The sequence below is a fragment of the Eleginops maclovinus genome, chromosome 19, assembly GCF_036324505.1.
Source record: "Eleginops maclovinus isolate JMC-PN-2008 ecotype Puerto Natales chromosome 19, JC_Emac_rtc_rv5, whole genome shotgun sequence".
In the NCBI taxonomy this organism is placed as follows: Eukaryota; Metazoa; Chordata; class Actinopteri; order Perciformes; family Eleginopidae; genus Eleginops; species Eleginops maclovinus.
This window is the reverse complement of record NC_086367.1, coordinates 10,166,592-10,189,101: the sequence shown is the minus strand read 5'-3', so window position 1 is coordinate 10,189,101 and position 22,510 is coordinate 10,166,592. Positions and strand designations below refer to the sequence as shown.

Genomic DNA, 22,510 nt, shown 5'->3' with positions numbered 1-22,510 from the left:
TTATGTTGGCTATGTAGATATAGCTAAATGAAATGTAAAAAAAAGAAGAAAAAAAGTTGTCTATGCAAGAACAATTTATGACATTTTTCCATTCGACACATGAATGCATTTCTCAAACCTTGAGGAATTCCAGGAAGCCAGGTTTGGAGGCACACGTCTTCCTAACCACTGCCATTGCAGTGCTGAAGTTGTTCACATACTCACAGTAGGCATCCAGCACCATGGACTTTGAGAACTGTTGAGAAACCAAACAAGTTTCGACACATTACCCACTTGCAGGAACATACTGACACATATCATCCTGCCGACAGTGGCATCTGATCAGAGCAGCACATTTTCCAAAAAAATAGGTTTCTTTTGTACAACATCTGTTGTTTTAATTTGGGATGACAGTTGTGAGGTGATGAGGGCACAGAGCAGACGTCATGTAGGTCAAACTGACCCTCTGATGTCATGCCAGGGCTCAATTCCCGATACAAAAACAAGGAAGTAAAGTTATTATGTTTCAAATAAAATTGACAAAAAGGTTAAGAATGACAGCCCCAGCTTACCGATGCAACAAAGACATCCCCAATCATTTCCAGGCTGTCCCACTCAGCCACTCGGCTCGCCAGGGCAATTTGGAACAGGAAGTGGGACTGCAGGATCTCACGCACACGATAAAAGGTCATTTTCAGTTTCCTGTCGCTCAGCAGCCTCGGCTCAATCTCCGACAGGGGCTTCTCATATTGCTGATAAAACAGACAAAATGAAATGTAAAAAAACCGAAACATATCAAAGTAGATTTGACATCACTGCAGCCATACGTGCATACCTCTAGTATCTTTTTCAGTGCATCGAGATAGTTCTTCTCACTCTCCAATATAGATCCCAGTATACATCTTCTCACCAGCTGTATAGAGAAACCATAGAATTGTTTTATTTAAAACCAAATTCACACAGAAAAGAGTTAGATAAACTGAGATAAAAGTTGAAAGGCCTTACCTGTTGCTGTGACAGACCCTCGGGTGCTGGACTCAGCACTGGCTCAACATTGAAGCAGTCCACCTCGATGAAGAGTTCAGATTCTTCATCCTCAAAACAGGTTGATTTTCTCTCTGAGATATTAGAAAGAGAGCCAGTAAGTGACCTAAAAATGCTTTACTTAGACTGGAAAGAAAGAAAAGCTTGAGGGGGTGTTAGACAGTGAAAGTGTTTCATGTTTAAGAAGCCAAAGACATACCATTACAGAATGACTTGGTTTTGATGAAGGAGCGTCCTTTCTTCACTGCAGCTTTGGTTTTCTCAAGTCCATCTTTGGTGCCTTCCTTAGCTGCCTTCACCAGCTTTTGCATCTTCGATGAGACAAAATACACCATTATCTATATCGCTAAAGTAGCACCAAGTAATTTATTCCACAATGAAGAATTTCAATCCAAGGTTAAGTTTAGTTTACTGTGTCTAAACCTAGGCTAAAACAAAGCTATTGAACTGAAATGAGGTACACATGAAGGGAGCAGTGTTAGAGTAGGGATGAAGATGGCAGGCAGATGGTTTAATACGGGATACAGGAGAGTAAGGTTGATCAGAGGATGACACAGTATGTGGGACATCATCTAAAAGTGCATAAATACATAATGCATGTTCTACATTGTAGGAGACACTGTTAATGATACTGCTACTTTAAATAACAATAACACATCTCAATATCTGTTTTCTAAGTGTACTTTCACCAAGTGTAACATTAAAATATATGCTGAGCTTTACAACCACCAATACATAAACATATAACAAGATAAGTGCCTCTGCCAGGGAGGCAAATGATCTGTATGCAAACCCTTCACCATTACCACCACCACAAGTCATTCAGGTGAGAGCAGGCTGAAGGTACCGAGTCAGTGAGAGACTCCCAGAGTGGTTAACTAGACTGAGAGTTAAGGGTTGGGACTACTTTGTCTAGCGGAGGCGGGCGAGGTGTGCCTCAGTTTTACCTTCTGCTCGTGTTTCTGTTTTAACTGCTGCAGCTCTACCGTTCCCACTGTATTTGCCATTAGATCTTTCATCTTTTTCTCATAGTGATCTTTCAAACGAGTCAGATCTTCAGAGAGCTAAACAAAAGCAAAGCAGGCATTATGGTTATGGTTACGGAAGAACCTTGCACCCTCCACAGCAAATTCACTTTCATTTTCATTTATGTCGTTTTTCTGCTGACCATACTCCTCCAAAAAAAAGGTATTTTCCAGAGGGCATGTTCATGGGATTTTTTAAAATCATATATCGGGTCCACTGAAAAATAGCAAAATACACAACATACTGATACTGGAAAATATATAAATAAAATATCAGCTGGAAACAGTGTTTCAAACCTCTAAACTAATAGCTAGCTTTACTAGATAGGAAGCTATAGTTGATGAAAATCAGACAATGACAGTTATAATTCCAGCCGACAAAATCACAGGTCAGGAAATATAATATTGAAATATTAATTATTGAAAATAATAATGTGTCAGTTTTCTGCGAATTGTCACGACCAAATTACGGCAAATTGTTTTTCCCCCTTCATTTTGACAAACTCAGCAATTGTTGTATTCATGTGAAAGTAGATACTTATCCACGCAAAACATCAAATCAAATCAAATCACATTCACTTATGACCATGTTACACTGAATACACAGCTGAATTATTTAATCTACAAAACATTAGAGTACAGTCAGCTGAGTCTTACCCAGATTGATCTCTTTCAGGGTCAAATTAACTATTGATTCCACAACGAATGCACAAATTAACTGTTTAATAATCACCACTTCACATAAACAGATACATCAGATTTATATCCTAGTGGATAATGTAAAGGGTGTTTAAGAAGACACTATTTACAAATAAATTACAAATAAAACTGACCCTGCTTCATGGTCTCTTGCCCACCTGAGTGATACTGAGACTGAGTTTATTGGTTGCAGTGTTATCAGAGACAAGGGAGGGTGATTGTTATACTAACGTGGGTTTTCTTCTGGGGGGGCTTTCCTCTCATGAAGGCGTGGGGCAGGCCGTTCTCAGCGCGACCTTCCCCGTCGCTGGCCTCGTCATAGCTTTCAAACTCACTCGAGCTCCAGCCATTATCCAGGGAGCTGCTGCAGCCTCCCTCCTCCCCGAGCTCCACGTCGTCATAGATCATCTCATCTAGATCTGTAAGAAAAAGAACATTTAACCAAAAAACTAAATTACAGAGCCTACAAAACAATTACTATCTTAGCTTAGTGGCACACGTTTTATGACTTATGAAGATAAACGCAATTACATTCAAATCTGCACTCAAATACAATAGCCTTACAATGATTACTGTTCCTGTAAAGCTTATAATGCTGATAGCAGGGTAAAGGTGTGATACATGTACATAGTCTAGGTTTTTTCAAGTGTGCAACATTGTGTTATAGCATAATGGGTTCCTGTAGCAGTAATAAGCTAATTGAATCAATTAATTGACTGTGATTTGATTGAATTGCAATTTAAATTGATATTTGAAATATTCAAGTTTCTGACAAAATACATTTGGAAGTGAAAATAAACAACGCTGACAGGCTTAAACCTACAGACAGCAATTTTTTAAAGAGTTTCACAAACCTGTGTTGGAGTCAGAGTTCTCCCTGGGCACGTCATCGTAAATGACCTCATCTGGATCTGAAGCATACCAAGAAAATGTTCATTCACTCCCTAATGCATGATTTCCCACATCGCAAGCACGTCCACACAACAAGCAGGATGCAATGTACAAGGGATTTAAAACAAAAGCACACTCACACACACACACACACACACACACACACACACACACACACACACACACACACACACACACACACACACACACACACACACACACACACACACACACACACACACACACACACACACACACACACACACACAAGGGTCTGCTTCCTCAAAAGAACAGGGAAGGAAGTGTCTGGGAATCCAATGGTGTCAAAAGAAGAAAACAAAAGATAATAGCACCCTGAAGGCATGCACTGAGTGGAGAAGCAACCACAGAGCACTGAAAGCGGTGTTCTGTTCATGGAAATGATGCATCTGCACTCGATGTACAATGGTGGTGGATATCGTTCCTTACTTTCCATCCATGCAGTGTTGGCAGGATCAGAAGCCCATTTAGCCAAAGCATCCTCTTCTGTGATAGGGGGATACTCCTCACTGAAAACACTTGAGAAAACAAATAAAATAAAAATGCAACACAAGGGCAACTAGACAGGGGTTCAATAGGATGAATACATATTAAAGAATAAGCCACAAAAAAAAGCATTAATTGTAAGACTTATTAAATAAAAAGGTTTACTGCTGTCATTTAAAAATGTTGAGAGCCTGCATTTCTTATAACCCTACAAGTTGTACTCACTACTATCTTTGGCGTATAATTGTATATAACGCATATTTATTGATGGTTATAAAGTATAGCTAAGAAATAGGGAACATACTTTGCATACATCTGTAATGAGAAGGAAATTAGGCTTAAATATAATAAGTCCCTGCTACAGAACGGCTGTATACATACCTGTCAACAGGGGTGTTTCCAGTCCCAACCACAGTGACTGAGGAAGGAAAGACAGAAAACGTTACACAAATAAAGTATACAACACATTCCATTTTCTCGCATGTAACCCTGTGAATAGGTCCTTTGGTTGTCTAATACAAGAACAAAAGCTGAAATGGAAATTACAGTGTGACGCAAATATTTAATATTTATTAAAGTGTTTCTGCATTTCCTTCTGTATGTCATGGAATCCCAAATGCTCTCCCAATTCCAAGATGCAGAAAATCAGTTGTAACTTTGTTCATATGCCACTAGGGGTCACTGATGATTCCAAATGTCCTTTATTAGTAGTAGTTTAGATTATATTTTTCTATACATGTGCCTCCATAGATTTAATCTGACATGTACCCAAGTTTAAAGTCTAGAATAAATCCAGTGTGCTTTCTCAGAACATGTCAGGCAAAGGTTATAACTTTTGCAGAATGGCCTTGCTTTGTATATAATTTTCAGGACTCGCAGATTATGTTTGATCACAGAGTTTTATACATCTATGATATTACAAACTCTTTTACAAAAATAAAGTAAGCTGAGTATTTCATTCTGTAGTGACCTTATTGAGATGATTACAGTGTAATCAGACTCTTCAGCATACCAGGCCTCAGGCTTGGAGAAGCTACTGCTAGATTTTACGGAGACCGGAAAAATCCACGCAGCCAACCCAGATCTTTTGGGGAGGGCTAAATTTAGTCCTTACTTCCTCGTGGCAAGGCTTTAGGAAAAACAAAAGCAGAGGATAGAAGTAGCTGACGCAGCGTTTAGGTGTCATAACTCTGTATATCTAGGTCATAGTGCAGTGAGAGGAAGAAGTTCACTCAAACTAAAAAGAATTAAACAGAGCCACAGAACTGTCTGTTGTTGTGGATGTGGATGTGATCCTGATCCTCTTTTTATAATTAGCTATTATTATAATTCTTAAAGGGACATTTCCCCACAAAAACACTATATTACATTTGTTTCCTTTTTCATGTAATACTAGTAATCAGTCTGGATTGTGGTGTTGTGAGTCACAGAGTGTTGGAGATGGAGAGGTCTGCCTTCTCACCAATGTAATGGAACTTGATGGAACTCATTATTGTAGTGTACGTGTTAAATTACTTCGCCTTGAGCACCTCAAGCCATTTAGTTCCATTATATTTGAAAGAAGCAAATTCTGCACAGCCAAAAGGTAAAAGAAGTATTTGAGATGTTTGGGGTGCACTGTGCCTTTAAGTGTCTCCCTGCTGCAGGCTCTACTTTACCATCCTCGTCCATGGAGAGGTGTCTGATGATGACGGGTGTAGTGTAAGCTGGGGTGATGAGCGGGACTCCTGAGGGCGTTGCATAGCCGCAGGGCACTGGGACCGCGTATCCTGAAGTGATGCCAGCCGGGCTGGTGAGGATATCCTGGACTTCCCCTTCCCACTCCTTGGGCTCCACTGGAGAGGAGGGTCCACGCTGCGGCTCTAGTTGCTGCAGTTGGAGAGGGTTGATGTCTATCACAGAGTAGGGGTTGACTTTGCCCTTGGAGGAGGACCCGGGGACGCCGTCTGGAGGGGTAGTGTCATCGAGGGACGCGTCCAGGCCTTCGCTGCCTGGTGAGGAAAGAAGATACATCAAAAGATACATTAGATTTATGGAAAATGCCAAATTGCAAAACAGGAACACACATTCAGCTTTGTTGTAATGACACTAGAATTAATTTGATAACCGTAAGAGTTTGGACGTAAAAAGACTAATTTTCTAGAAAACCTACAACTAATTATTTTCATTATTTATTATTTTCACTGTGATTATTTTTGTAAACAGCTATAGAGTTCAACATTATCGTCTTCAAAAAAAGGAAAAAGAAAAACGGTTTCTTATAGTGTATTTAGCATTGTATTATGTTGTGTATTTTTTATTTCCATACATCCATTGCCTTCATTTCATCTACTTACTTGCCTACAAAACTTCTGCTGATTTTCTAGCAAATTTTGGTCATTTCAATACCTATACGACTCAACCGAACAACTGAAGCGAACTGTTTTCAAAGCTTACAGTCACTGGCATTCACACATTTCTAAAATGGGCATTTTTTAAGCTGCTCTTGTTAGGTTATACACAGGTAGGTTGGAATAAGATATGACGATGAGCGGTCAGCTTGAGAGGCCAGATGATCCAGGGATATGTTAATTATATCTAATGATGATTTTGTGTTGATAAAAATACAGATAAACAAGGATAAAAGCTGAAAAATAATTGCAGTGTTGACATCCCATGAGAGAAAAGTAGAGCCTGGCCCTGCCTGCTGCTGCTGTCATGGATGCAGTGATAAAAGCCAGACAACCTCCAGCAGCAGGCAGCTAGAGATACAAGGTGTCAAGAGAGAGACAGATTGCACCGCTTTAACCTGAGCTGAGAGAGCTGGGTTACAGCCAGATAATGTACACAAACATGAAGGGGAATGTGGAGGATTTTTGACTGACTAAGAAAATAGAGTTTCCTTTTGCAGTCGACTCATTTCCATACACTGTATTGGATACTCTCCGTCCCCTGGAGCCAACAATAACATGTCAACACTTTTGGGATGCAGACCTGTTCCCCCAGGATCTGTCTCTGCATCAAAATCAAGAGGAGGGGGGGGAGGTGGTGGTAAATCTGTCTCTGTGTCTTCAGCCCCCTCTGCAGCAGATGTCTGTTCTCCTCCTGCTGTTGCTCCACCTGCTGTGGAAGATGCGTTTGTAGCAACTGGTTTGTCTGCTGATGATGGAGCTGTGTGGGCTGTGATGGAAGGTGCTGGGGGGTCCGGGCTGGGTAAATGCCCCTCAGGGTGACCAGCCGCCGTCATGTCCTGACTCGGATCATTACTGCTGGAGGTTAGAGGAGCTGGAGGTGGAGGGGGTGGGCGGGCAGCCTCAGGGACATCATCACCGCTGTCCTCAAAATCGAAAGCTTCCCCCTCGTCTTCATCAGCAAAGTCAGGGACATTGGCTGCCAACACTGAAACAGAGATACGATGCATAAATGTCAAGTTCTGTTCCATATTACACAAACTTTGTATATTATTAACAGTATGTAGGATCTACTTTCAAAGAATACACAGATAATATTTATTGGGGTGCACCAATGTTTAAGGATTTGGAAAATAGGTTTAATAACATGTGACCTTATGACTCCAGCTCACAATTCTGCTGATATTCAGTTCCAAGTGTTGATTTTTTACATAGCTTCCATGTGCTGCGACCAACTTCAACTTCACTGCATCACAACAAGAGGCGTTAATCTGTGGAACAACTGTAATGACGAGCTGAAATACTGTGAAACTTTATTGAAACTAAAAAAACTATTCAAAAAACTAACCAACTAATGGTTATGAGCAGGACCGGTGATCTCAGGAGTATTGTTTGTCTTTGATGATTTGGTTTACCTGTAAAAGATTATTTTTCTATTTGTACAAAGAGATGAATTTTATTTATTTTTTAAAATGATGCAAATATCACGACCATGAACTGAACTCTGTATGACTTCCTTCTACCTAGAGGGGGTAGGACTAGACAAGTTTGTATGCTTCTTCTTGCCCCTTTTGAACATGATCTTTATTGTTCATACTTTAAAAATAAAAACTACTTTGTTAACATGTTCAATAAATTGACTTGAAAAAACAAAAAAAAAGTGAGTCTAAATAAATGTAGCATTCTATTAACAAAAAAAAATGTGTATTTGATTTATGTACATTTTCTATTTTAAATCAATACCTTTATGGAAAAATCTGTAGTTTTTTAATTGAAAACTTTAGGATTTTTTGAATAGCTTGAATATCATGTGACCATATGACTCCAAATCAATGCAGGATGGTATTACTACAATGGAAAAAGTAGGAAACTCATACACACTTTTCTGTTTGAAATCAATAGTTGTTCAAATGAAGTAGTTTTCTGTTAAAAACATTTCAGTAACTTCGTTGTCATTCGTCCAATTGACCCACAGTCCACGTCAGAATAACATTCATAACTGTGATTCATCCTGTGATGACAGGCAGGGTCATCATACCAGACTGTGTGCTTTTGAGGATTTGGCTGAACATGAGTAGGATTTAACTCATTCTACTCAAAGACAGACCGTTTAAAGACACACTGTGGGTGGCAGCTTTAGTCCTTGGGCTGTTAAAAGTTAAAAGACTGAGCCATAAACAGACTTATAATTAAGGGTGGGGTCTACTATAACAGTATGTTTTCTTACAGACATTTTTACAGTTGGGATCTGCTCCAACGTAGCACATGGGCTGTTTTACTTAAGCAAAACCAACCTGGGCAGAGCTCTAAGATACAGTCAGGGTTCAAAGGCATCACACTCGCACCAGAGCCTTCACTTGGCAGCAGACAGGAAGGGAACAGCAAATGTCTTTCCAGTTTCCACACTGCAATTAGGCCAGCAGGAAAAGGGAGCTGTTACTCCCTCCAGCGAGAAGCACAGCCTGAGTTCTGCATTATTTCTGATCTGATGTATAGTGTGGGCCTGAGTAAGTGAAGCTCAATAAAGAGAAAGATGTGGAATGCAAAACCTGGCTTCATGTTTTGGCCCTTAGAGCTGTATGTGTAAAGAAGGTGTTTCAGGTTTAATTCAGTGGAGCAGAGAATGAAAGAAAAAGGAGAGAAAACATAAAAAAAAAAAAAAATATTAGGAAATCCTTTAAACAGGGTTCACAGAAGGATAAACTGAGTCACAACCACAGAGCCTGAAAGGAAGGAACTCCCATTATCACCGCTTAACCCTTCAGCTCTTCCCCAGTGCTGCTGATTTTCCTATAGAGATCACATTTTAGAGTTCTCCTTAACTTCCAACGATAATGTCTTTGTCACAGAGTTGATGGCTAGCATACCACACATTCTTTGTGAGCATTTCATCAGTAGTCACAGCTTGACTGTATTAAACTCACAGTCCAAAGCCTGACTCTAATATCCTGACTGTGTTCCCAAAGAAAACAGAAAATTCCAATTTAGTGCTTGATGAGAATACCATAACATAATATGCCGAAATAGCTCAGTTGGGAGAGCGTTGGACTGAAGATCAAAAGGTCCCTGGATCGATCCCTGGTTTTCTCTACCCAGTGGTGGGTAGTAACGCAAATGAGTAAAAAAGTACCTTTTTCGGGTAACGAGTACTTTCCACGTTCCTTTTTTAAGTCTGCACTTTTACTCTTACTCGAGTAAATACTCAACTAAAATGTTACTCTTTACTCAATTACATTTTCCATTGTGCCTTCATTAAAATGAGTATTTTGATAAAAGTACACATATCTTCGTTAACTGGAATACAAGCCTACAGGTTAGCGATGCGCCCTCCCCCGGTTGCAACATTGTTGCGATTCCAAAGCCGAGGAGACGAGTCGACCGTTAAGTTGGGAGTGTGGACTAGAAACGCCATGGATGCGGAGATGGACGGTAGTAGAACTGGAGCAGCTCCCACTCCCGTGGTCAACCCCTGGCCACATCTGGCCACACTCCTCCTTCCGATGCGAAGGAAGGGAGAAAACTTCATAATGAAGTGCTTACTATGTCACCCTAAGCTGACCACGATATCAGCCTTCAAAAATTCGTCATCTAACCTCCGCAAACACGTTGAGGTAAATTGCATTGTTTTCTATCAGTGGCTGGCTAGCGCGAGCTAGTCCTAGCTGCATTCGACCCAGAACAAGCCTAGCTAGCAGTAGTAGGCTATTGCTTGACAGTATAACCTTAGTTGAATATATGCTTCAGGAAGTGTTGACAACAGAATACAACTGAATAAATGCAGCAATTATGTTGTAGGCAATTTTGTAGATTGCTGAACCAAATGTAATGGTTGGTAACTTGTTCTAGCTATCATGTTCTGGTCGTGTAACAAACTTGTTAGTTGGAGACCTAGCAGCTAGTTCTACTCGATCAAATAACACTATTCTCTAGGCTTGTAGGCTATCAAGTTAAACCAGTCCATGCTAGCGCGATTGTTTCAAGGTCATTTTAAAATTAGGCGCCAAATTATCAATATGCTATAATGTAACTTAATATTTAGCAGGACGAATGATATTGCACATACCAGGGGTACATACAAGTAAAACGAAAATTGTGCAATGAAATACTTTTGGAGATTATCTTTTAATGTTGTAAACTTGTGCAGAGTAGTGCTATGATATAACTAAAGCAGATGTCCTGTCCTGTATCACATCAAGCAATTCTCTGCAGTTGATCTGATATCAGATCTATGTATAGTCTAGTCTTGTCAGGTTGTCTCAGCTTTAAGTGTTCTTGTAACAGGGTTTAATGAAAATAAAAGTGGATATCCTGGAGGCCAAATATGTGTGCATACAACCAGCATGACCCTTTCTGTGTCCTAATGGTAGTTGTTTTGCTTGTGCTTCCATTACAGAGGCATGAAAAGCAAGTTAAAGCAGGCACTGAGCTGCAATGATTATGTGGCCACCACAACAGATTGCTGGACAGCTCATCACCGCAGCTTCCCATCTGCCATTGGATAGACGAGGTCAGCCTCCAGAGGTGTTCCGCTGCCCTTGCATGTCGACCCCTGCAAGGTTCACACACGTTTGACGTCCTCGCGTCTGCACTCAATGATGTTCATAGGGAGTACCACATCCAGAACGAAGTAGTTAAAACAACTACAGACAGTGGATCTAACTTTTTGAAGGCCTCCAGGGTGTTTGGTGAGCACTTCCCTGAGCTGGAGGATAACGATGAGACAGATGATGAGGATGATTCTGAAGATGTTGACTTTCACAACATGAGTAGTATACTAGACGCAGATACCCATTAAGACGTTCTGCTACCACCACACCAAAAATGTGCTTGCCATTTGCTTAATCTGATAGCAACTGCAGACATGTGTGAAGGAGCGGAAAAGGAAACTTTCAAACTTGTGTACCGTTCAACATTCGCCAAATGTTCTCCTCTCTGGAACAAAGTTGGCCGTTCTAGCCAGGCAGCAGAATTTGTAGACCAAGAGTGTGATCTCCAACTCATCAGGCCCATCCCCACACGTTGGAATTCTACGTTCCTGGCTGTTCAGAGGTTAGAGCGTGTTTACAAAGAAAAAGGTGAAGACGCCTTGAGGAATGTCTGCTCAGAATTCAAAGTCAAGATGTAAGATTAATTCACTGAATGTTTTCTCTCTTACACACATACACACACTCATACACCCTCTCTTTCTCTCTCTCTCTCACTCATGCACTCTCATTCAGATACACACACTCTCTCTCACTCACACAAACACTGTCATCCACCTGTCTAACTCATCCTCCCTCACTCACTAACACACTCTTTCACTCACTTAGTTCTTTGTTCATTCTTGTTAATTAATACTACATTTCCTCTTCTCCTTCAATGTAAGGTTCAGCCCTCCAGAGATGTCCTTCCTGGAGGAGTATGTCGCTGTTGTGAAGCTCTCCAGTCAGAGACAAATGCCTACATGGGCTGGCTACTACCCACCATCTACTTTCTGGAAGAGAAGTTGGTGAATATGGAGTCATCAGTGAAGGTCTGCCTCCCACTCCTCCATTGTCTGCACCACGGTCTGAAAAAGCGCAGGAAATAAAAAAGGACCCGGAACTTATCGCTGCGGCATTACTGCTTCCAAAATTCAAAAACAAGTGGACAAATCAGAAAAACATCCCCAGGCTCGGTAAGGTTTGTTAAACACTAAATACAAGGATTGATACATTTTAGAGAAGGCCAGGGAAAATATATGAGTATATAATATATAATATATATACTCATGCTGTATGTCCTTGTCCATTTCTACAGGGCTGGACTACATCAGGCGACACACTGAATCCGAGGCAGAAATTGAGGAAGACCCAGAAGAGGATGAAGTCTCTATCTCTCTCTCTTGCTCTCGCTCTCTCGCTCTCTCTCTCTCGGCCAGCCTGTGTTTCATTGGTAGTTGAAATCACATTACATTTTTAGCATATATGTTTAAGCATTTGTTTGATGGCCTATATGGTGTTATTGTCGGTCTTGTGTTTGTTGATTTTAATAAGCATATATTTGTAGATGTTTAATGAACAATACACACAATGAAGCAACTTGTGAAGAAATGTTTTAAGAATGCATCTCTTTGGGCCGTTGTTTAGGTCAGTTGATAGAGCTGATGGACCATGTACTGGGGTTTGGTCCCCAAGCAGAGGACCCGGGTTCGAATCCAGCTTGGGACCATGTGCTGCGTGTCATCCCCTCTGTCTCCCCCTTTCATATCTATCACTCTATTAAAGGCACTGTTTGCCCAGAAAAATCTTTAAAAAAAAGGAAAAACAGAAGAATGCATCTCTCTCTGTCTCACTTACTCACTCACACATGTTATGTCTTTTTCACTGATCCAAGCACTCCAATACAAAAAAAATTAACTTGTAATTTGAGTAACTTTATAACGAAGTACTTTTTTACTCTTACTCGAGTAGATTTTCCAATTGGAATATTTACTTTTAATCAAGTAGATTTTGAAGGAAGTAATTGTACTTTTACTTGAGTACAGATTTTCAGTACTCTACCCACCACTGCCTCTACCATCTGGCCATTTTTAGATGCAGACTGCGGTTGGTTAGTGTACCCTTCATAAAGCTGTCCTGTAACACCTGGGATACACCTTTTCCTCTTGGTATGTTTTGCTTTCCCTTGATTTGCAATGTCCTTCCCGTCAGACCTGGTCAACTGAAGCATTTATGTGACAATAAAGATGTACTGATAAGATTATTCATTACACACACTTACCATCAAAAGAACCACGTTAACCGTTACAACACGCTGAGTTAAGCCCGCAGGCCTGAGCGGTCCAATGAAAGTAACCAGGTAAATCTTCTTACACTCCCTGCAGCTAACCTAGTAGCTTTGAAGTCCCTCACAGCAATGTAAACTGCTCTAAATCACCAGTAGCATTCCCCTCAGGCTTTGACAGGTACTTGTTCTACCCTGTAGTCAGTGTGTGAAGGAGCGGTCTGTGAATGACTAATGGTCCGGGTCAACATTGCAACCCCCATGTCCATCTGCAACCGTGACTAACAAAAAAGAAAAGGAGCCAAGGGGAAACCTGGAAACAGAGATGCTATCTGTCGTTTTCCATGAATGGTGTGGGAGACGGAGATAAGGCTAGCTGGCTTACAGTCAGCGGTACTCCAGGACTGCGTCGTGTATATTCATATCCCGCCTATAATTGCTCCAATTTGCATTCAGATCCTCTCTGTGTGGTGTCGATGTGAAACACTTGACTCTGCCAGAAGATTTGGCCAGATGACCAGTCACGACGAGCCATTCGATAGTGCATCTGCAACTATGCATATGAGTCCATTGATAGCTGGCTGTCGTGGTTCATGCCTGCAGCTTAACCCTTGTGTTGTCTTTCTATCAACTGTTGTCCTCCCTGTTTGACTAGTTATAAAGTGTATAGTTTAAATAATCGTCTATATCTATGTTACAATTTTAAACTACTTTATTCTGACCACATGTTTGACTCTTTCTTTTGAACTGATGGTCAAAAGTCCTAATTTGCACAAAATAAAAGCAAATTTCTAAGTTTAAAGTGACTTTTTTTGTTTAGGGATTTTACAAATTGATCCCAAAAGACCAACGAAAAACGTAGTAAACAAGCAACCATGTTAGTTTCTATGCTAATGACATAAATCAGACCTTTATCCCAACATAAAAACATTTGAGAGCAGGTCAAATTGGACTCGAGGACAACAGAAAGATTAATAATGGAGACTTTGCTTGATGTCGAACTTACTCTACAGTGCAAAGCCACATACTGTATATATATTCTGATTTCATTCATAAAAACCTGGAAATAATAAAAGGTATCTTTACTTTGGAGGATTTCTCTCATCCTTCAACCCCTAGTGAGAAAGTTAAATGCAAGATCATGGAGCGATACACATGCGTCCCCTTGCTGAGGCGCCCATTGTCAATTCATAATTACAATATGGATTCTGTTCTGCGGTCCTATCCCCGCTCTGCCACATAATGGTCTGCTCAAATGAGTCACCGGGTTACGATCTGCTCCAGCATCGCCCTGGCAACAAAGCAAGTGACTGGCCAGCTGGAGACGAAGCCTTTCTCGGTCCTGTGTCTATCCCCCGAGGCTGTGTGTGTGTGTGTGTGTTAGTGTGCATATTCAGTTTAATACTGAGGCACATTGTCTGGCACTCACAGCAGCGCAGCACATTTCACCCTTCTTACTCCCTCGTTGCTCTGCCCACACACTCCCCAGCCGCGAAGAAGAGGAGGAGAGGAATCTGAGTTGTTTACTCTCTATACTGTCCAGCTTCAGTAGCCCTTCAGGAAGTCATGTGACCACAAGATGACCTACAGAAGCTAGCAGCTCACACTACAGGTTCAACACTGTAATCTTGAAACCACAAACATATGTGTCAAGAGTAGAGGTGCAGTCTCACAATCTTCCATCAGCTCTTTGTGGATATTTTTAGACTCAACTGTGACCTGCTTGAAGTTTTACAAAAGGCTTCAACTAACAATTTATTTCAATGTCGATCCGAATAAGATCTCCCATTTAATTATTGTTTAAATTAATCATTTGTTCAATAACATTTCTGAAAACCACAACAATTGTCTGTCCCTATTTATCTTTTAATCGCATATTTTCCCCACAATGTCAGAGGCTGAATCTAGATGTGTCCACTTTTGTTGGGGAAATGTGACTTACATTTGACAGTCTTATACAACAATCAAAATCTGTGGCCAGTACGGGGATCGAACCCGCGACCTTGGCGTTATTAGCACCACGCTCTAACCAGCTGAGCTAACCGGCCTAAATTTAAAAGCATGTTCCAATAATCTTTGACAAGTGGCTTCGCAAAGTTAAGGGCATGTGTGAGTGACAAAGCTTTGTTGACTTTACTTTCAGGAGGTGGGGGAGGAAAGTCTTCCACGTCCATGCTTGCTGCTCTTCTCCGGCACAAGCTCTTCAGACAGCAGCATGAAGGGGGTCAACTAGGCCAACACAAGTTCCTAAAGAAGAGAGACAAACCACATTAGATGACAAAATGGAAGAAGTAGCTCTAATTAATTTAGTCAGCTATGCATAAGCCAGTCAGTCTGTAAAAGGTCCACCGTACTTGTTATTCAATGTTATTCAATCACAGCAGCACTTTGTCAGCAGAGGCTGTGATGCGGTCACGGTCTGGTACCTTTTGTGTCAACATCAGAATCTGAACCAAAGCTAATTCAGACAAATGACAGTGTGAATGAAAACAAAAGAAGCTCTTAAGGCTCCTAAGGGACTGTTGTCAATGCCTCGCGTTGAAGTGGACACAACATTCACATATGCTAATATTGGGCGTGTGTCATGTGTCACGGGTATGAACCGGCTTTAAGAAAATGTGGAGAAACCATTGTGAAAAGAAGGGGGGAATTATTCAAAGCAGGATCATGTTCAGATTTTAATTAAACTTTGTAGCAGCCACAAATTGAATTAAAGAGAGTCAATAGTAAACATGCATCCTTTCATTGTTTACTCAGCTGTGTCCTACAAAACAAGCACACTTACTAACCCTTAAATCAAATGGTTTCACACAAGAAGTACATTTGCAGACTATATTTAAAATAGGATCCAGTAAAATCAAATGTAGATGAGACTGTAAAGACAACAAGTACTTCTCAAAATTAGAGGCATTTTGTCTGTAAAGCAGGAAAAAATGTGCCCATGCTTGATTTACCAAAGGTTACATTATGCCAAAGGCTGTACAATGCATTCAAAATGCAACTCAAAACCCAGGAACGTGATTCATGTCTGTAGGTTTCCCTAAACTGTTCTCCTGGAGACTTGAAATTACTTTAAAAGGAAACTTGTTTAGGGCAGGAATGTTAATATTTTACCATTACTGCTACTTCATGTTTTTTTACCATGGATGCGTACTTTATAGTTGAATCTTTTTATTATATGCGAGTGTACACGTTATTGCCTTTATCTGAACCGTCCCTTTGCTGTTACAGTGTACATTTCGCCACTGTCTGACGAACATGTCTGATTCTGATTTAAGGTGCAGTGGTCATTTGTGTTTTGACTTGGTGCTAACCACACACATTGTCCCAGGGAGATGTCATTAGCATGCTGAGGCAGGAGAGACCTTTGGACTTGCATGGGCATGAGAGACAACGCATTCCTCAGCAGCACTGCCTTTGTTTGCAGATGTACAACTTGTATCCGGAGGTGACAGTTTCTGTCGAATGCCTCCTCTGGAAAATTAAAAGTACTATTTCTAGACTACTTCAGCTTGCTAGAATCTACAAGAGCAGATGACAGTGTCATGACATCATTTGGACATATAAAGCAGCCATTGTTGCGGTATGTATAGGCCTCATATTCTCTCCACTCTATAGTTGAATTGAAGACCACAACACAAGACAAACCTACACCACAGTATTGCAGCAAACATGATCCAAAGGATAACTAATTCTGAGTGTCAAAGCTTGTTTTGTCTACAAATTATGTGAAATCCTCTGCTTCTTTGTCCTCCACGCAATCGGCAGGGCACAGTGCCAGAGCAGTGGATGTGAGCACACAGGGCCAGTGTCTGCTGAACACAGCGCGGCTGACAGAGTGCTAGCGCTAACAGAGGCAGGTAGAAAATGCATGGCCCGAGGAGAAATATCCTACGCGAGAGAAAGGCATCCAAAGAAAAGGACAGGAGGCGCAGCTACAGTGTCAAATAGTAGGACTGACGATGAGGCCCTCTCTAGGTTACTCTGGGAGAATGATGAGTGTGAAACAAGTAGTTACATGACACGTGTGGTTTTAAATTGACCGACACATTTAGGAGTGACAACGTACAGCCCAGGCCTGACAGGAGCTTTGAGGAGTGACTCATCTTTCTGGAAACATGCGTAGTTTTAGGACAACAGGAAAAAGAAGGAAGGGAGGGAGAAGAAGTTAACGTTCAGGTGAACAAAAAGACATATCTTTCAGTTCACGCTCCTTCTTGTTTGTAATTTGCATTAAGACCAGATGATCTTATCATCTCTCAGAAGAGCTGGCTCCGTGTTTTATTGCCTTGTCTAACATTACAAAGCCTTTTTTCTCACGTGTCTGACAAGTCTGCAGAATCCTCCTCTCTCCTATAATTACTATACCTATTTCTTTTTTACCAGCCACTTGAAGAAAAATGCACCTTTCCACAAATTACATCCTGCATGGTGTGACTTCAAATGTGAAGCACCTTGCTCACCCCACGGAGATGACCAACTGAACTAAAGCCGCCCTACATCTGTGGCCTCTGTCAGCGCCCTGTCCATACTGCCAGCTCTGCATCAGGAACACACAAAACCAGCAGGTGATGAGCTGTCAAGAATCTTTAAGAGAGGGCTGTAAGATATTCACCATCATTTCTTCATTAATTGATCTGCTTATGTGCCTAGTGTTAAATTAAAAAGGTACTGTATCACAGTTTAATTTCAGAGCAATGATTGAGGATAAAGCGGAAGACAGCAGAGAGGTAAAGTCAGCCGTATGGTTGATGACAGACTCAGCTGAGCATGTCATTACACGCTGGGATGGTTCAATTGTGCAGACAGGAAAACAGTCCTTTCGCCTGCTGCGGTGATGCAGGCAATTTGCTACTGACAATGACATGGATCAAGAACATGTTGAGGATATTTAACATACATATCGTCAACATAATCCTGAGTGGTAAGGATAGATTGCCGCCTATGTTTTCTTATAAGGAGCCTTCTGCCGCTGTCTAACTCTCAATTGCAGTGTTCTTGCAAAGTTCTCCTATTCTAAAAGATACTACTTTACATTAACCCTAAACTACTAGATTTCACTACTAAAGCTAGATTTCATACGTCTCATCTCAGACTGCAATCACTAAAGTAGTTTATTACATTTTAAATGTTTTATTTTAAATTCATGGACGGGCTGCTAATGCTCCATAAATGTTGATAAGTTCATAATAAAGCACAAATGTCACATAATCTAAAAAGTTAAAAAAAAAGGGGATGGTAGAACTGTCAGACTGACGCAACAGCATGTGGTAACTAATTAGAAAAACACCTATTTCATGTTTTTAACAGATGAAAAAAAACATCACTTATGGCAACCAGAGATCCTTCAGAAATGTGATGTGTGTGCCTCAGACTCCCTGGTGTTGTAAGGGGTTTGGGTTCTTGTGGGGCACACTCATGACAAGTGGCATTCCAAGCACGGGCTGAAAGTCATAAACAAAAGCCTGGAGGAGAGGCTGCTGTGAGTGTCTGTCTTTAGCTCTGCAGCTCTCTGGCTGTATGTTTTATTGAGCGCTGTGTCCCAATCCTCTGCTTCTGGCAGGATTTCAATATTCAGGCTTCGACTGACAACAGCACATCCATGCCATGCAACGAGCGAACGGGCAGGCTGAACAAAGTAAAGTTGACGTATTGGAGGGGGGTTCAGGGGAGGATAGGACACTGCAGCATTATAAAGAGGGAACATGTACCTCTTGAGACAGTATTTAAGAGTTGAAAGAACTTGTAGGAAAGGTTTTAGTAGCTTATGTGTCATATAAGAGTTTAATTGTATTACATATTGCTTGTGTGCTGTAACTACATTGCAACAAGCTACCTAACCGTACTTGTTCCAACACACCACATTTCACCACCCACGATGACCTCAAAAAGGGTGGGGAAGCTCACAAACAGTCACCAGATCACTGACTTAAAAAGTGAGAATCATGACTCCGTGCAAACTGTTGATTAGATTAGCATGGGATAAATGAAAAGCATCTTCACATAAATATCATAATTAATTGTAGCTGAGCAAGCATAGCTATACTTTAATTTAGTTTCTACAGTCCCACTCAGTGTAAATAAACCTGCTGTCAACAAACTAACTAAACAATCAACACAAGCAGAAGATGAGTCTGGTATTCACCATCAGCTCCCAGTAGAAATGATAGGTCTGATGGAAGTGGATTGTGGGGATTGCACGTCAATAATGAGGCCTGCGGCTGCAGCGTTTTCACTTGCTGTCAGAGGTGTGAAAATATTGGACATGCGAGTAGATTCAGCTACCAGCTCTGGAGCCCTGTTTCAAGCAGAATGTGGTCAGCGCGATGCTACCACTCATTACTGCATGGCGTCCCACATCACATAACGGTATGTAGTATAAACATTATGTACAGTGAAGGAAATAAGGATTTGATCCCCTGCCGATTTTTGGTTTGCCCTCTTACAAATAAATTAAAAATCTATACTTGTAATGATACGTTTATTTTAACAGTCAGAGACAGAATATCAAAAAGAAAATCCAGAAATGTACATTAAAACAAAAAGATAGAAATTGATTTGCGTTTAATTGTGGGAAGTAAGTATTATGAAGCAGTTTTTGTTTACGGTAAAAGACAGAATACTGACAGAACCTTCCCAGCCTGGACAAAATGAAAGCCTGTGGCTGTATAATATTTAAAACATGGTGTCCATTTGAAAACTGCCTTAGTGTTGGATGTCACCGCTCTTCACTGGTCTCCACCCATCCAGTGAACAACACTAAAAGCTTGAGAGTCCAACATGTCACCAGGAGAGCACTATTTAGTGTGTGGTGAGCAGTGGATACGCAGCTAGGCTACTTCTTTAGGGCTTTTGTTGACGGGCTGGATTTCAGCTCTGAATGCATTTTAATATGAATAGAGCAACTGAGTCCGATTGCAATAAATTACCAGAGGATAACAGCTTTGCCCTGGACCGTCACTGCAGTCCCTGCACTGCCTTCAAAGGGTGGAGACTCCTTCTGAAGCCAAGGTTGCCATTGACCCCTGACACTACTCATCGCAAAGCAGACTCGTCCTCCTCAGCTCGATGCATAGAGCATAGTGGTTGAAATCTTGGTCACAGGGAGGTCTATTATGGCTCCCATAAAACTGCAATGTGTCCGGCTCAATTATTGCTGACTTTGTGTGACATGGCATAACCCTCCTTACCCCTCCCCCTTCATTTCCTGTCCTTCATTCCTTTACTGTCAAAAAGGGGGAACAATGCCTCAGAAACAAACAGTATACAATGTCTGGTAAGTTGAATACTATAAAACGATGTCTTTAGCACTAAATATATCTGACATATGTTCCCATCTGCTAAACTAGTGTGTGGTATGCAAACAATTTCACACATCCACCTGCAGGAGAGCAGTGGTTTCTCTTTCTCAGCTGTTCTGGACTATGTTGCTAATCCATGTCTTATCTCAGGGGGTCCTTACTGTGGTGGTGGTGGGTGGACAAAGAATCCATTATGGCCTTTTTAAAAATGAATGGTATGCTCCTCTGCTCAACCACTGTGAGTCCATAACGCAAGGCTATTGGCAAAGTAAAGTCACTGCCTCGTCACAATTACTTTAGCAATTTGCAATTCCTGGCACTTCTCCACCACTGAACTGCATCTGTGTTTGCAGACTACTAATGACAGGAGAGGATATAGCTGTTCGGTACTCTGTAAATGATCATTACGATGACTTTGATAAGATGCTAAAATGCAATCATCTGCATAACAGGCACATAGCATTAGCATTGACTGGGAGCATTCCTTTCTACGAAACACTGACATTTTTGTCCCAGAGATGCCTGAAAACATCCACGGTAAGGGTGTCCGTGGTTTTTGATGATGAGAAAATGTCCCACATAAAGGACTCTTGCATGAGTGCTCACATTAGGAAATTGCAGTGAATTTGAGCAGGTCAATTTGGTCAGCCTTTGTTAGGAGGTGTTATAGCAATGTGGGAAGATATTAAGCATCTGTATTTGCAGGCGGGCCACTGTGGGTATTTGCCTAACAAATGACTGGAAGAGATTGTTGTGTACATGTACGTGTGTGTGATTCCCACTAAATCTCTCCCGTATCCTGGCTGAGTGAACTAGACATGCATGAAACTAGACAAAACAAATGAAGATCAAAGCACTCATTGTAATCAAACTATTTCTGGAGGTTGGGCTTCATACATTCCTGAATGCACTTGCCTTTTGCTGTACAGAAAGTAAACTACTCAGAGAAACAGTTTATTAAATCTTGGTTTTACTACCTGTTTAGACGGATCTTCCAGTTGACTGAAGCCTTGCATGGCTCTCACTGAGGAATGCTATGCATGACTACTTGAATTTGTAGATGGGCCCACTGCTGCAGTTCAGGAACACATTCTTACGTATTCAAAGCTTTAAAATGATAAATTCCACATGGATCTTTTTATAATTTACATGTATATACATGTAAATTATAAACATGTAAACGTATGAATGAAGTTGTGTTTTTTTTTTTCAAGATGGCAAACTTGACATTGTTTTTCAGTCTCATCTTTCTTATAAATGCCAAAAGCACCTGCAATTGTATCCTTGAGGAAGGGTTCAGAAAGTATAAGTTATGTTCAACATCTGTCAAAATGTTACACGACACAGGCAGGGAAATATAGTATCCTATTCAGTTGGAAAAAATGAGCACTTCTACCTGTTAAAGTCGTCTTATGACGCAGTAGTTAAGCTAACATAAAATAGTTACAGAAGTTAGATGACATTGTTGGCAACTTTGCAAAGTTAGCTGAGGCGCCACGTTATAGCCATCTCCCAATGCAGCATGTTTAAACAAAAATACACTTATTTCACTGATAACGCAAAAGCAAACACTTGACATGACATTTTCTCAATCGTTTACCCCCACATAACTGCTCACCTGAACTAACAGTTAGCGAACAGATATGTTAGGGATATCTAAAACTTTTTCAGAAACTTAGAAGAATGTCATCAACTCACCATATTATGACTTGTTTCCAGAAAAATACCCTTATCCTTTCGCAGAAAAACAGAGCAAGTGTTAAGCGTGGTGCATTTCTGACTTCTTCTCAACTTAAAACACATCAAAACACATCCAGTGCTCGCTCAGTGTACTTCTTTTAACTTCACTCTCTTCGATGCAAACTGACTCCATCCATGAACACCCTTTACCTCTTCTAAGCAGCTGATT

At 40.9% G+C, this 22,510-nt stretch overlaps 1 protein-coding gene and 1 non-coding gene across 4 annotated transcripts in view; both read right to left on the bottom strand.

Moving 5' to 3' along the window:
- arhgef10 (Rho guanine nucleotide exchange factor (GEF) 10) overlaps positions 1 to 22,476 on the bottom strand; it is a 53,592-nt gene extending 31,116 nt beyond the window's left edge. Inside the window, exons 1-14 of one of the 3 annotated variants that reach the window (XM_063908165.1) lie at positions 22,300 to 22,476; positions 15,438 to 15,547; positions 7,137 to 7,541; positions 5,822 to 6,154; positions 4,545 to 4,581; positions 4,107 to 4,195; positions 3,602 to 3,658; positions 2,979 to 3,166; positions 1,971 to 2,087; positions 1,223 to 1,334; positions 985 to 1,097; positions 815 to 892; positions 552 to 731; positions 119 to 235 (exon numbers count right to left, since the gene is read on the bottom strand). In XM_063908165.1, coding sequence (XP_063764235.1) covers positions 119 to 235; positions 552 to 731; positions 815 to 892; positions 985 to 1,097; positions 1,223 to 1,334; positions 1,971 to 2,087; positions 2,979 to 3,166; positions 3,602 to 3,658; positions 4,107 to 4,195; positions 4,545 to 4,581; positions 5,822 to 6,154; positions 7,137 to 7,541; positions 15,438 to 15,474 — 1,863 coding nt within the window. In that variant the 5' untranslated portion in view covers positions 15,475 to 15,547; positions 22,300 to 22,476. Of the gene's footprint in view, positions 1 to 118; positions 236 to 551; positions 732 to 814; positions 893 to 984; positions 1,098 to 1,222; positions 1,335 to 1,970; positions 2,088 to 2,978; positions 3,167 to 3,601; positions 3,659 to 4,106; positions 4,196 to 4,544; positions 4,582 to 5,821; positions 6,155 to 7,136; positions 7,591 to 15,437; positions 15,548 to 22,299 lie in introns of those variants that run through there. The other 2 variants (XM_063908164.1, XM_063908166.1) reach the window with 2 other exon arrangements.
- trnai-aau (transfer RNA isoleucine (anticodon AAU)) lies at positions 15,275 to 15,348 on the bottom strand. The gene has a single exon. It is a non-coding gene; the product is annotated as a tRNA-Ile (tRNA).
- Positions 22,477 to 22,510: the final 34 nt, after the last annotated feature.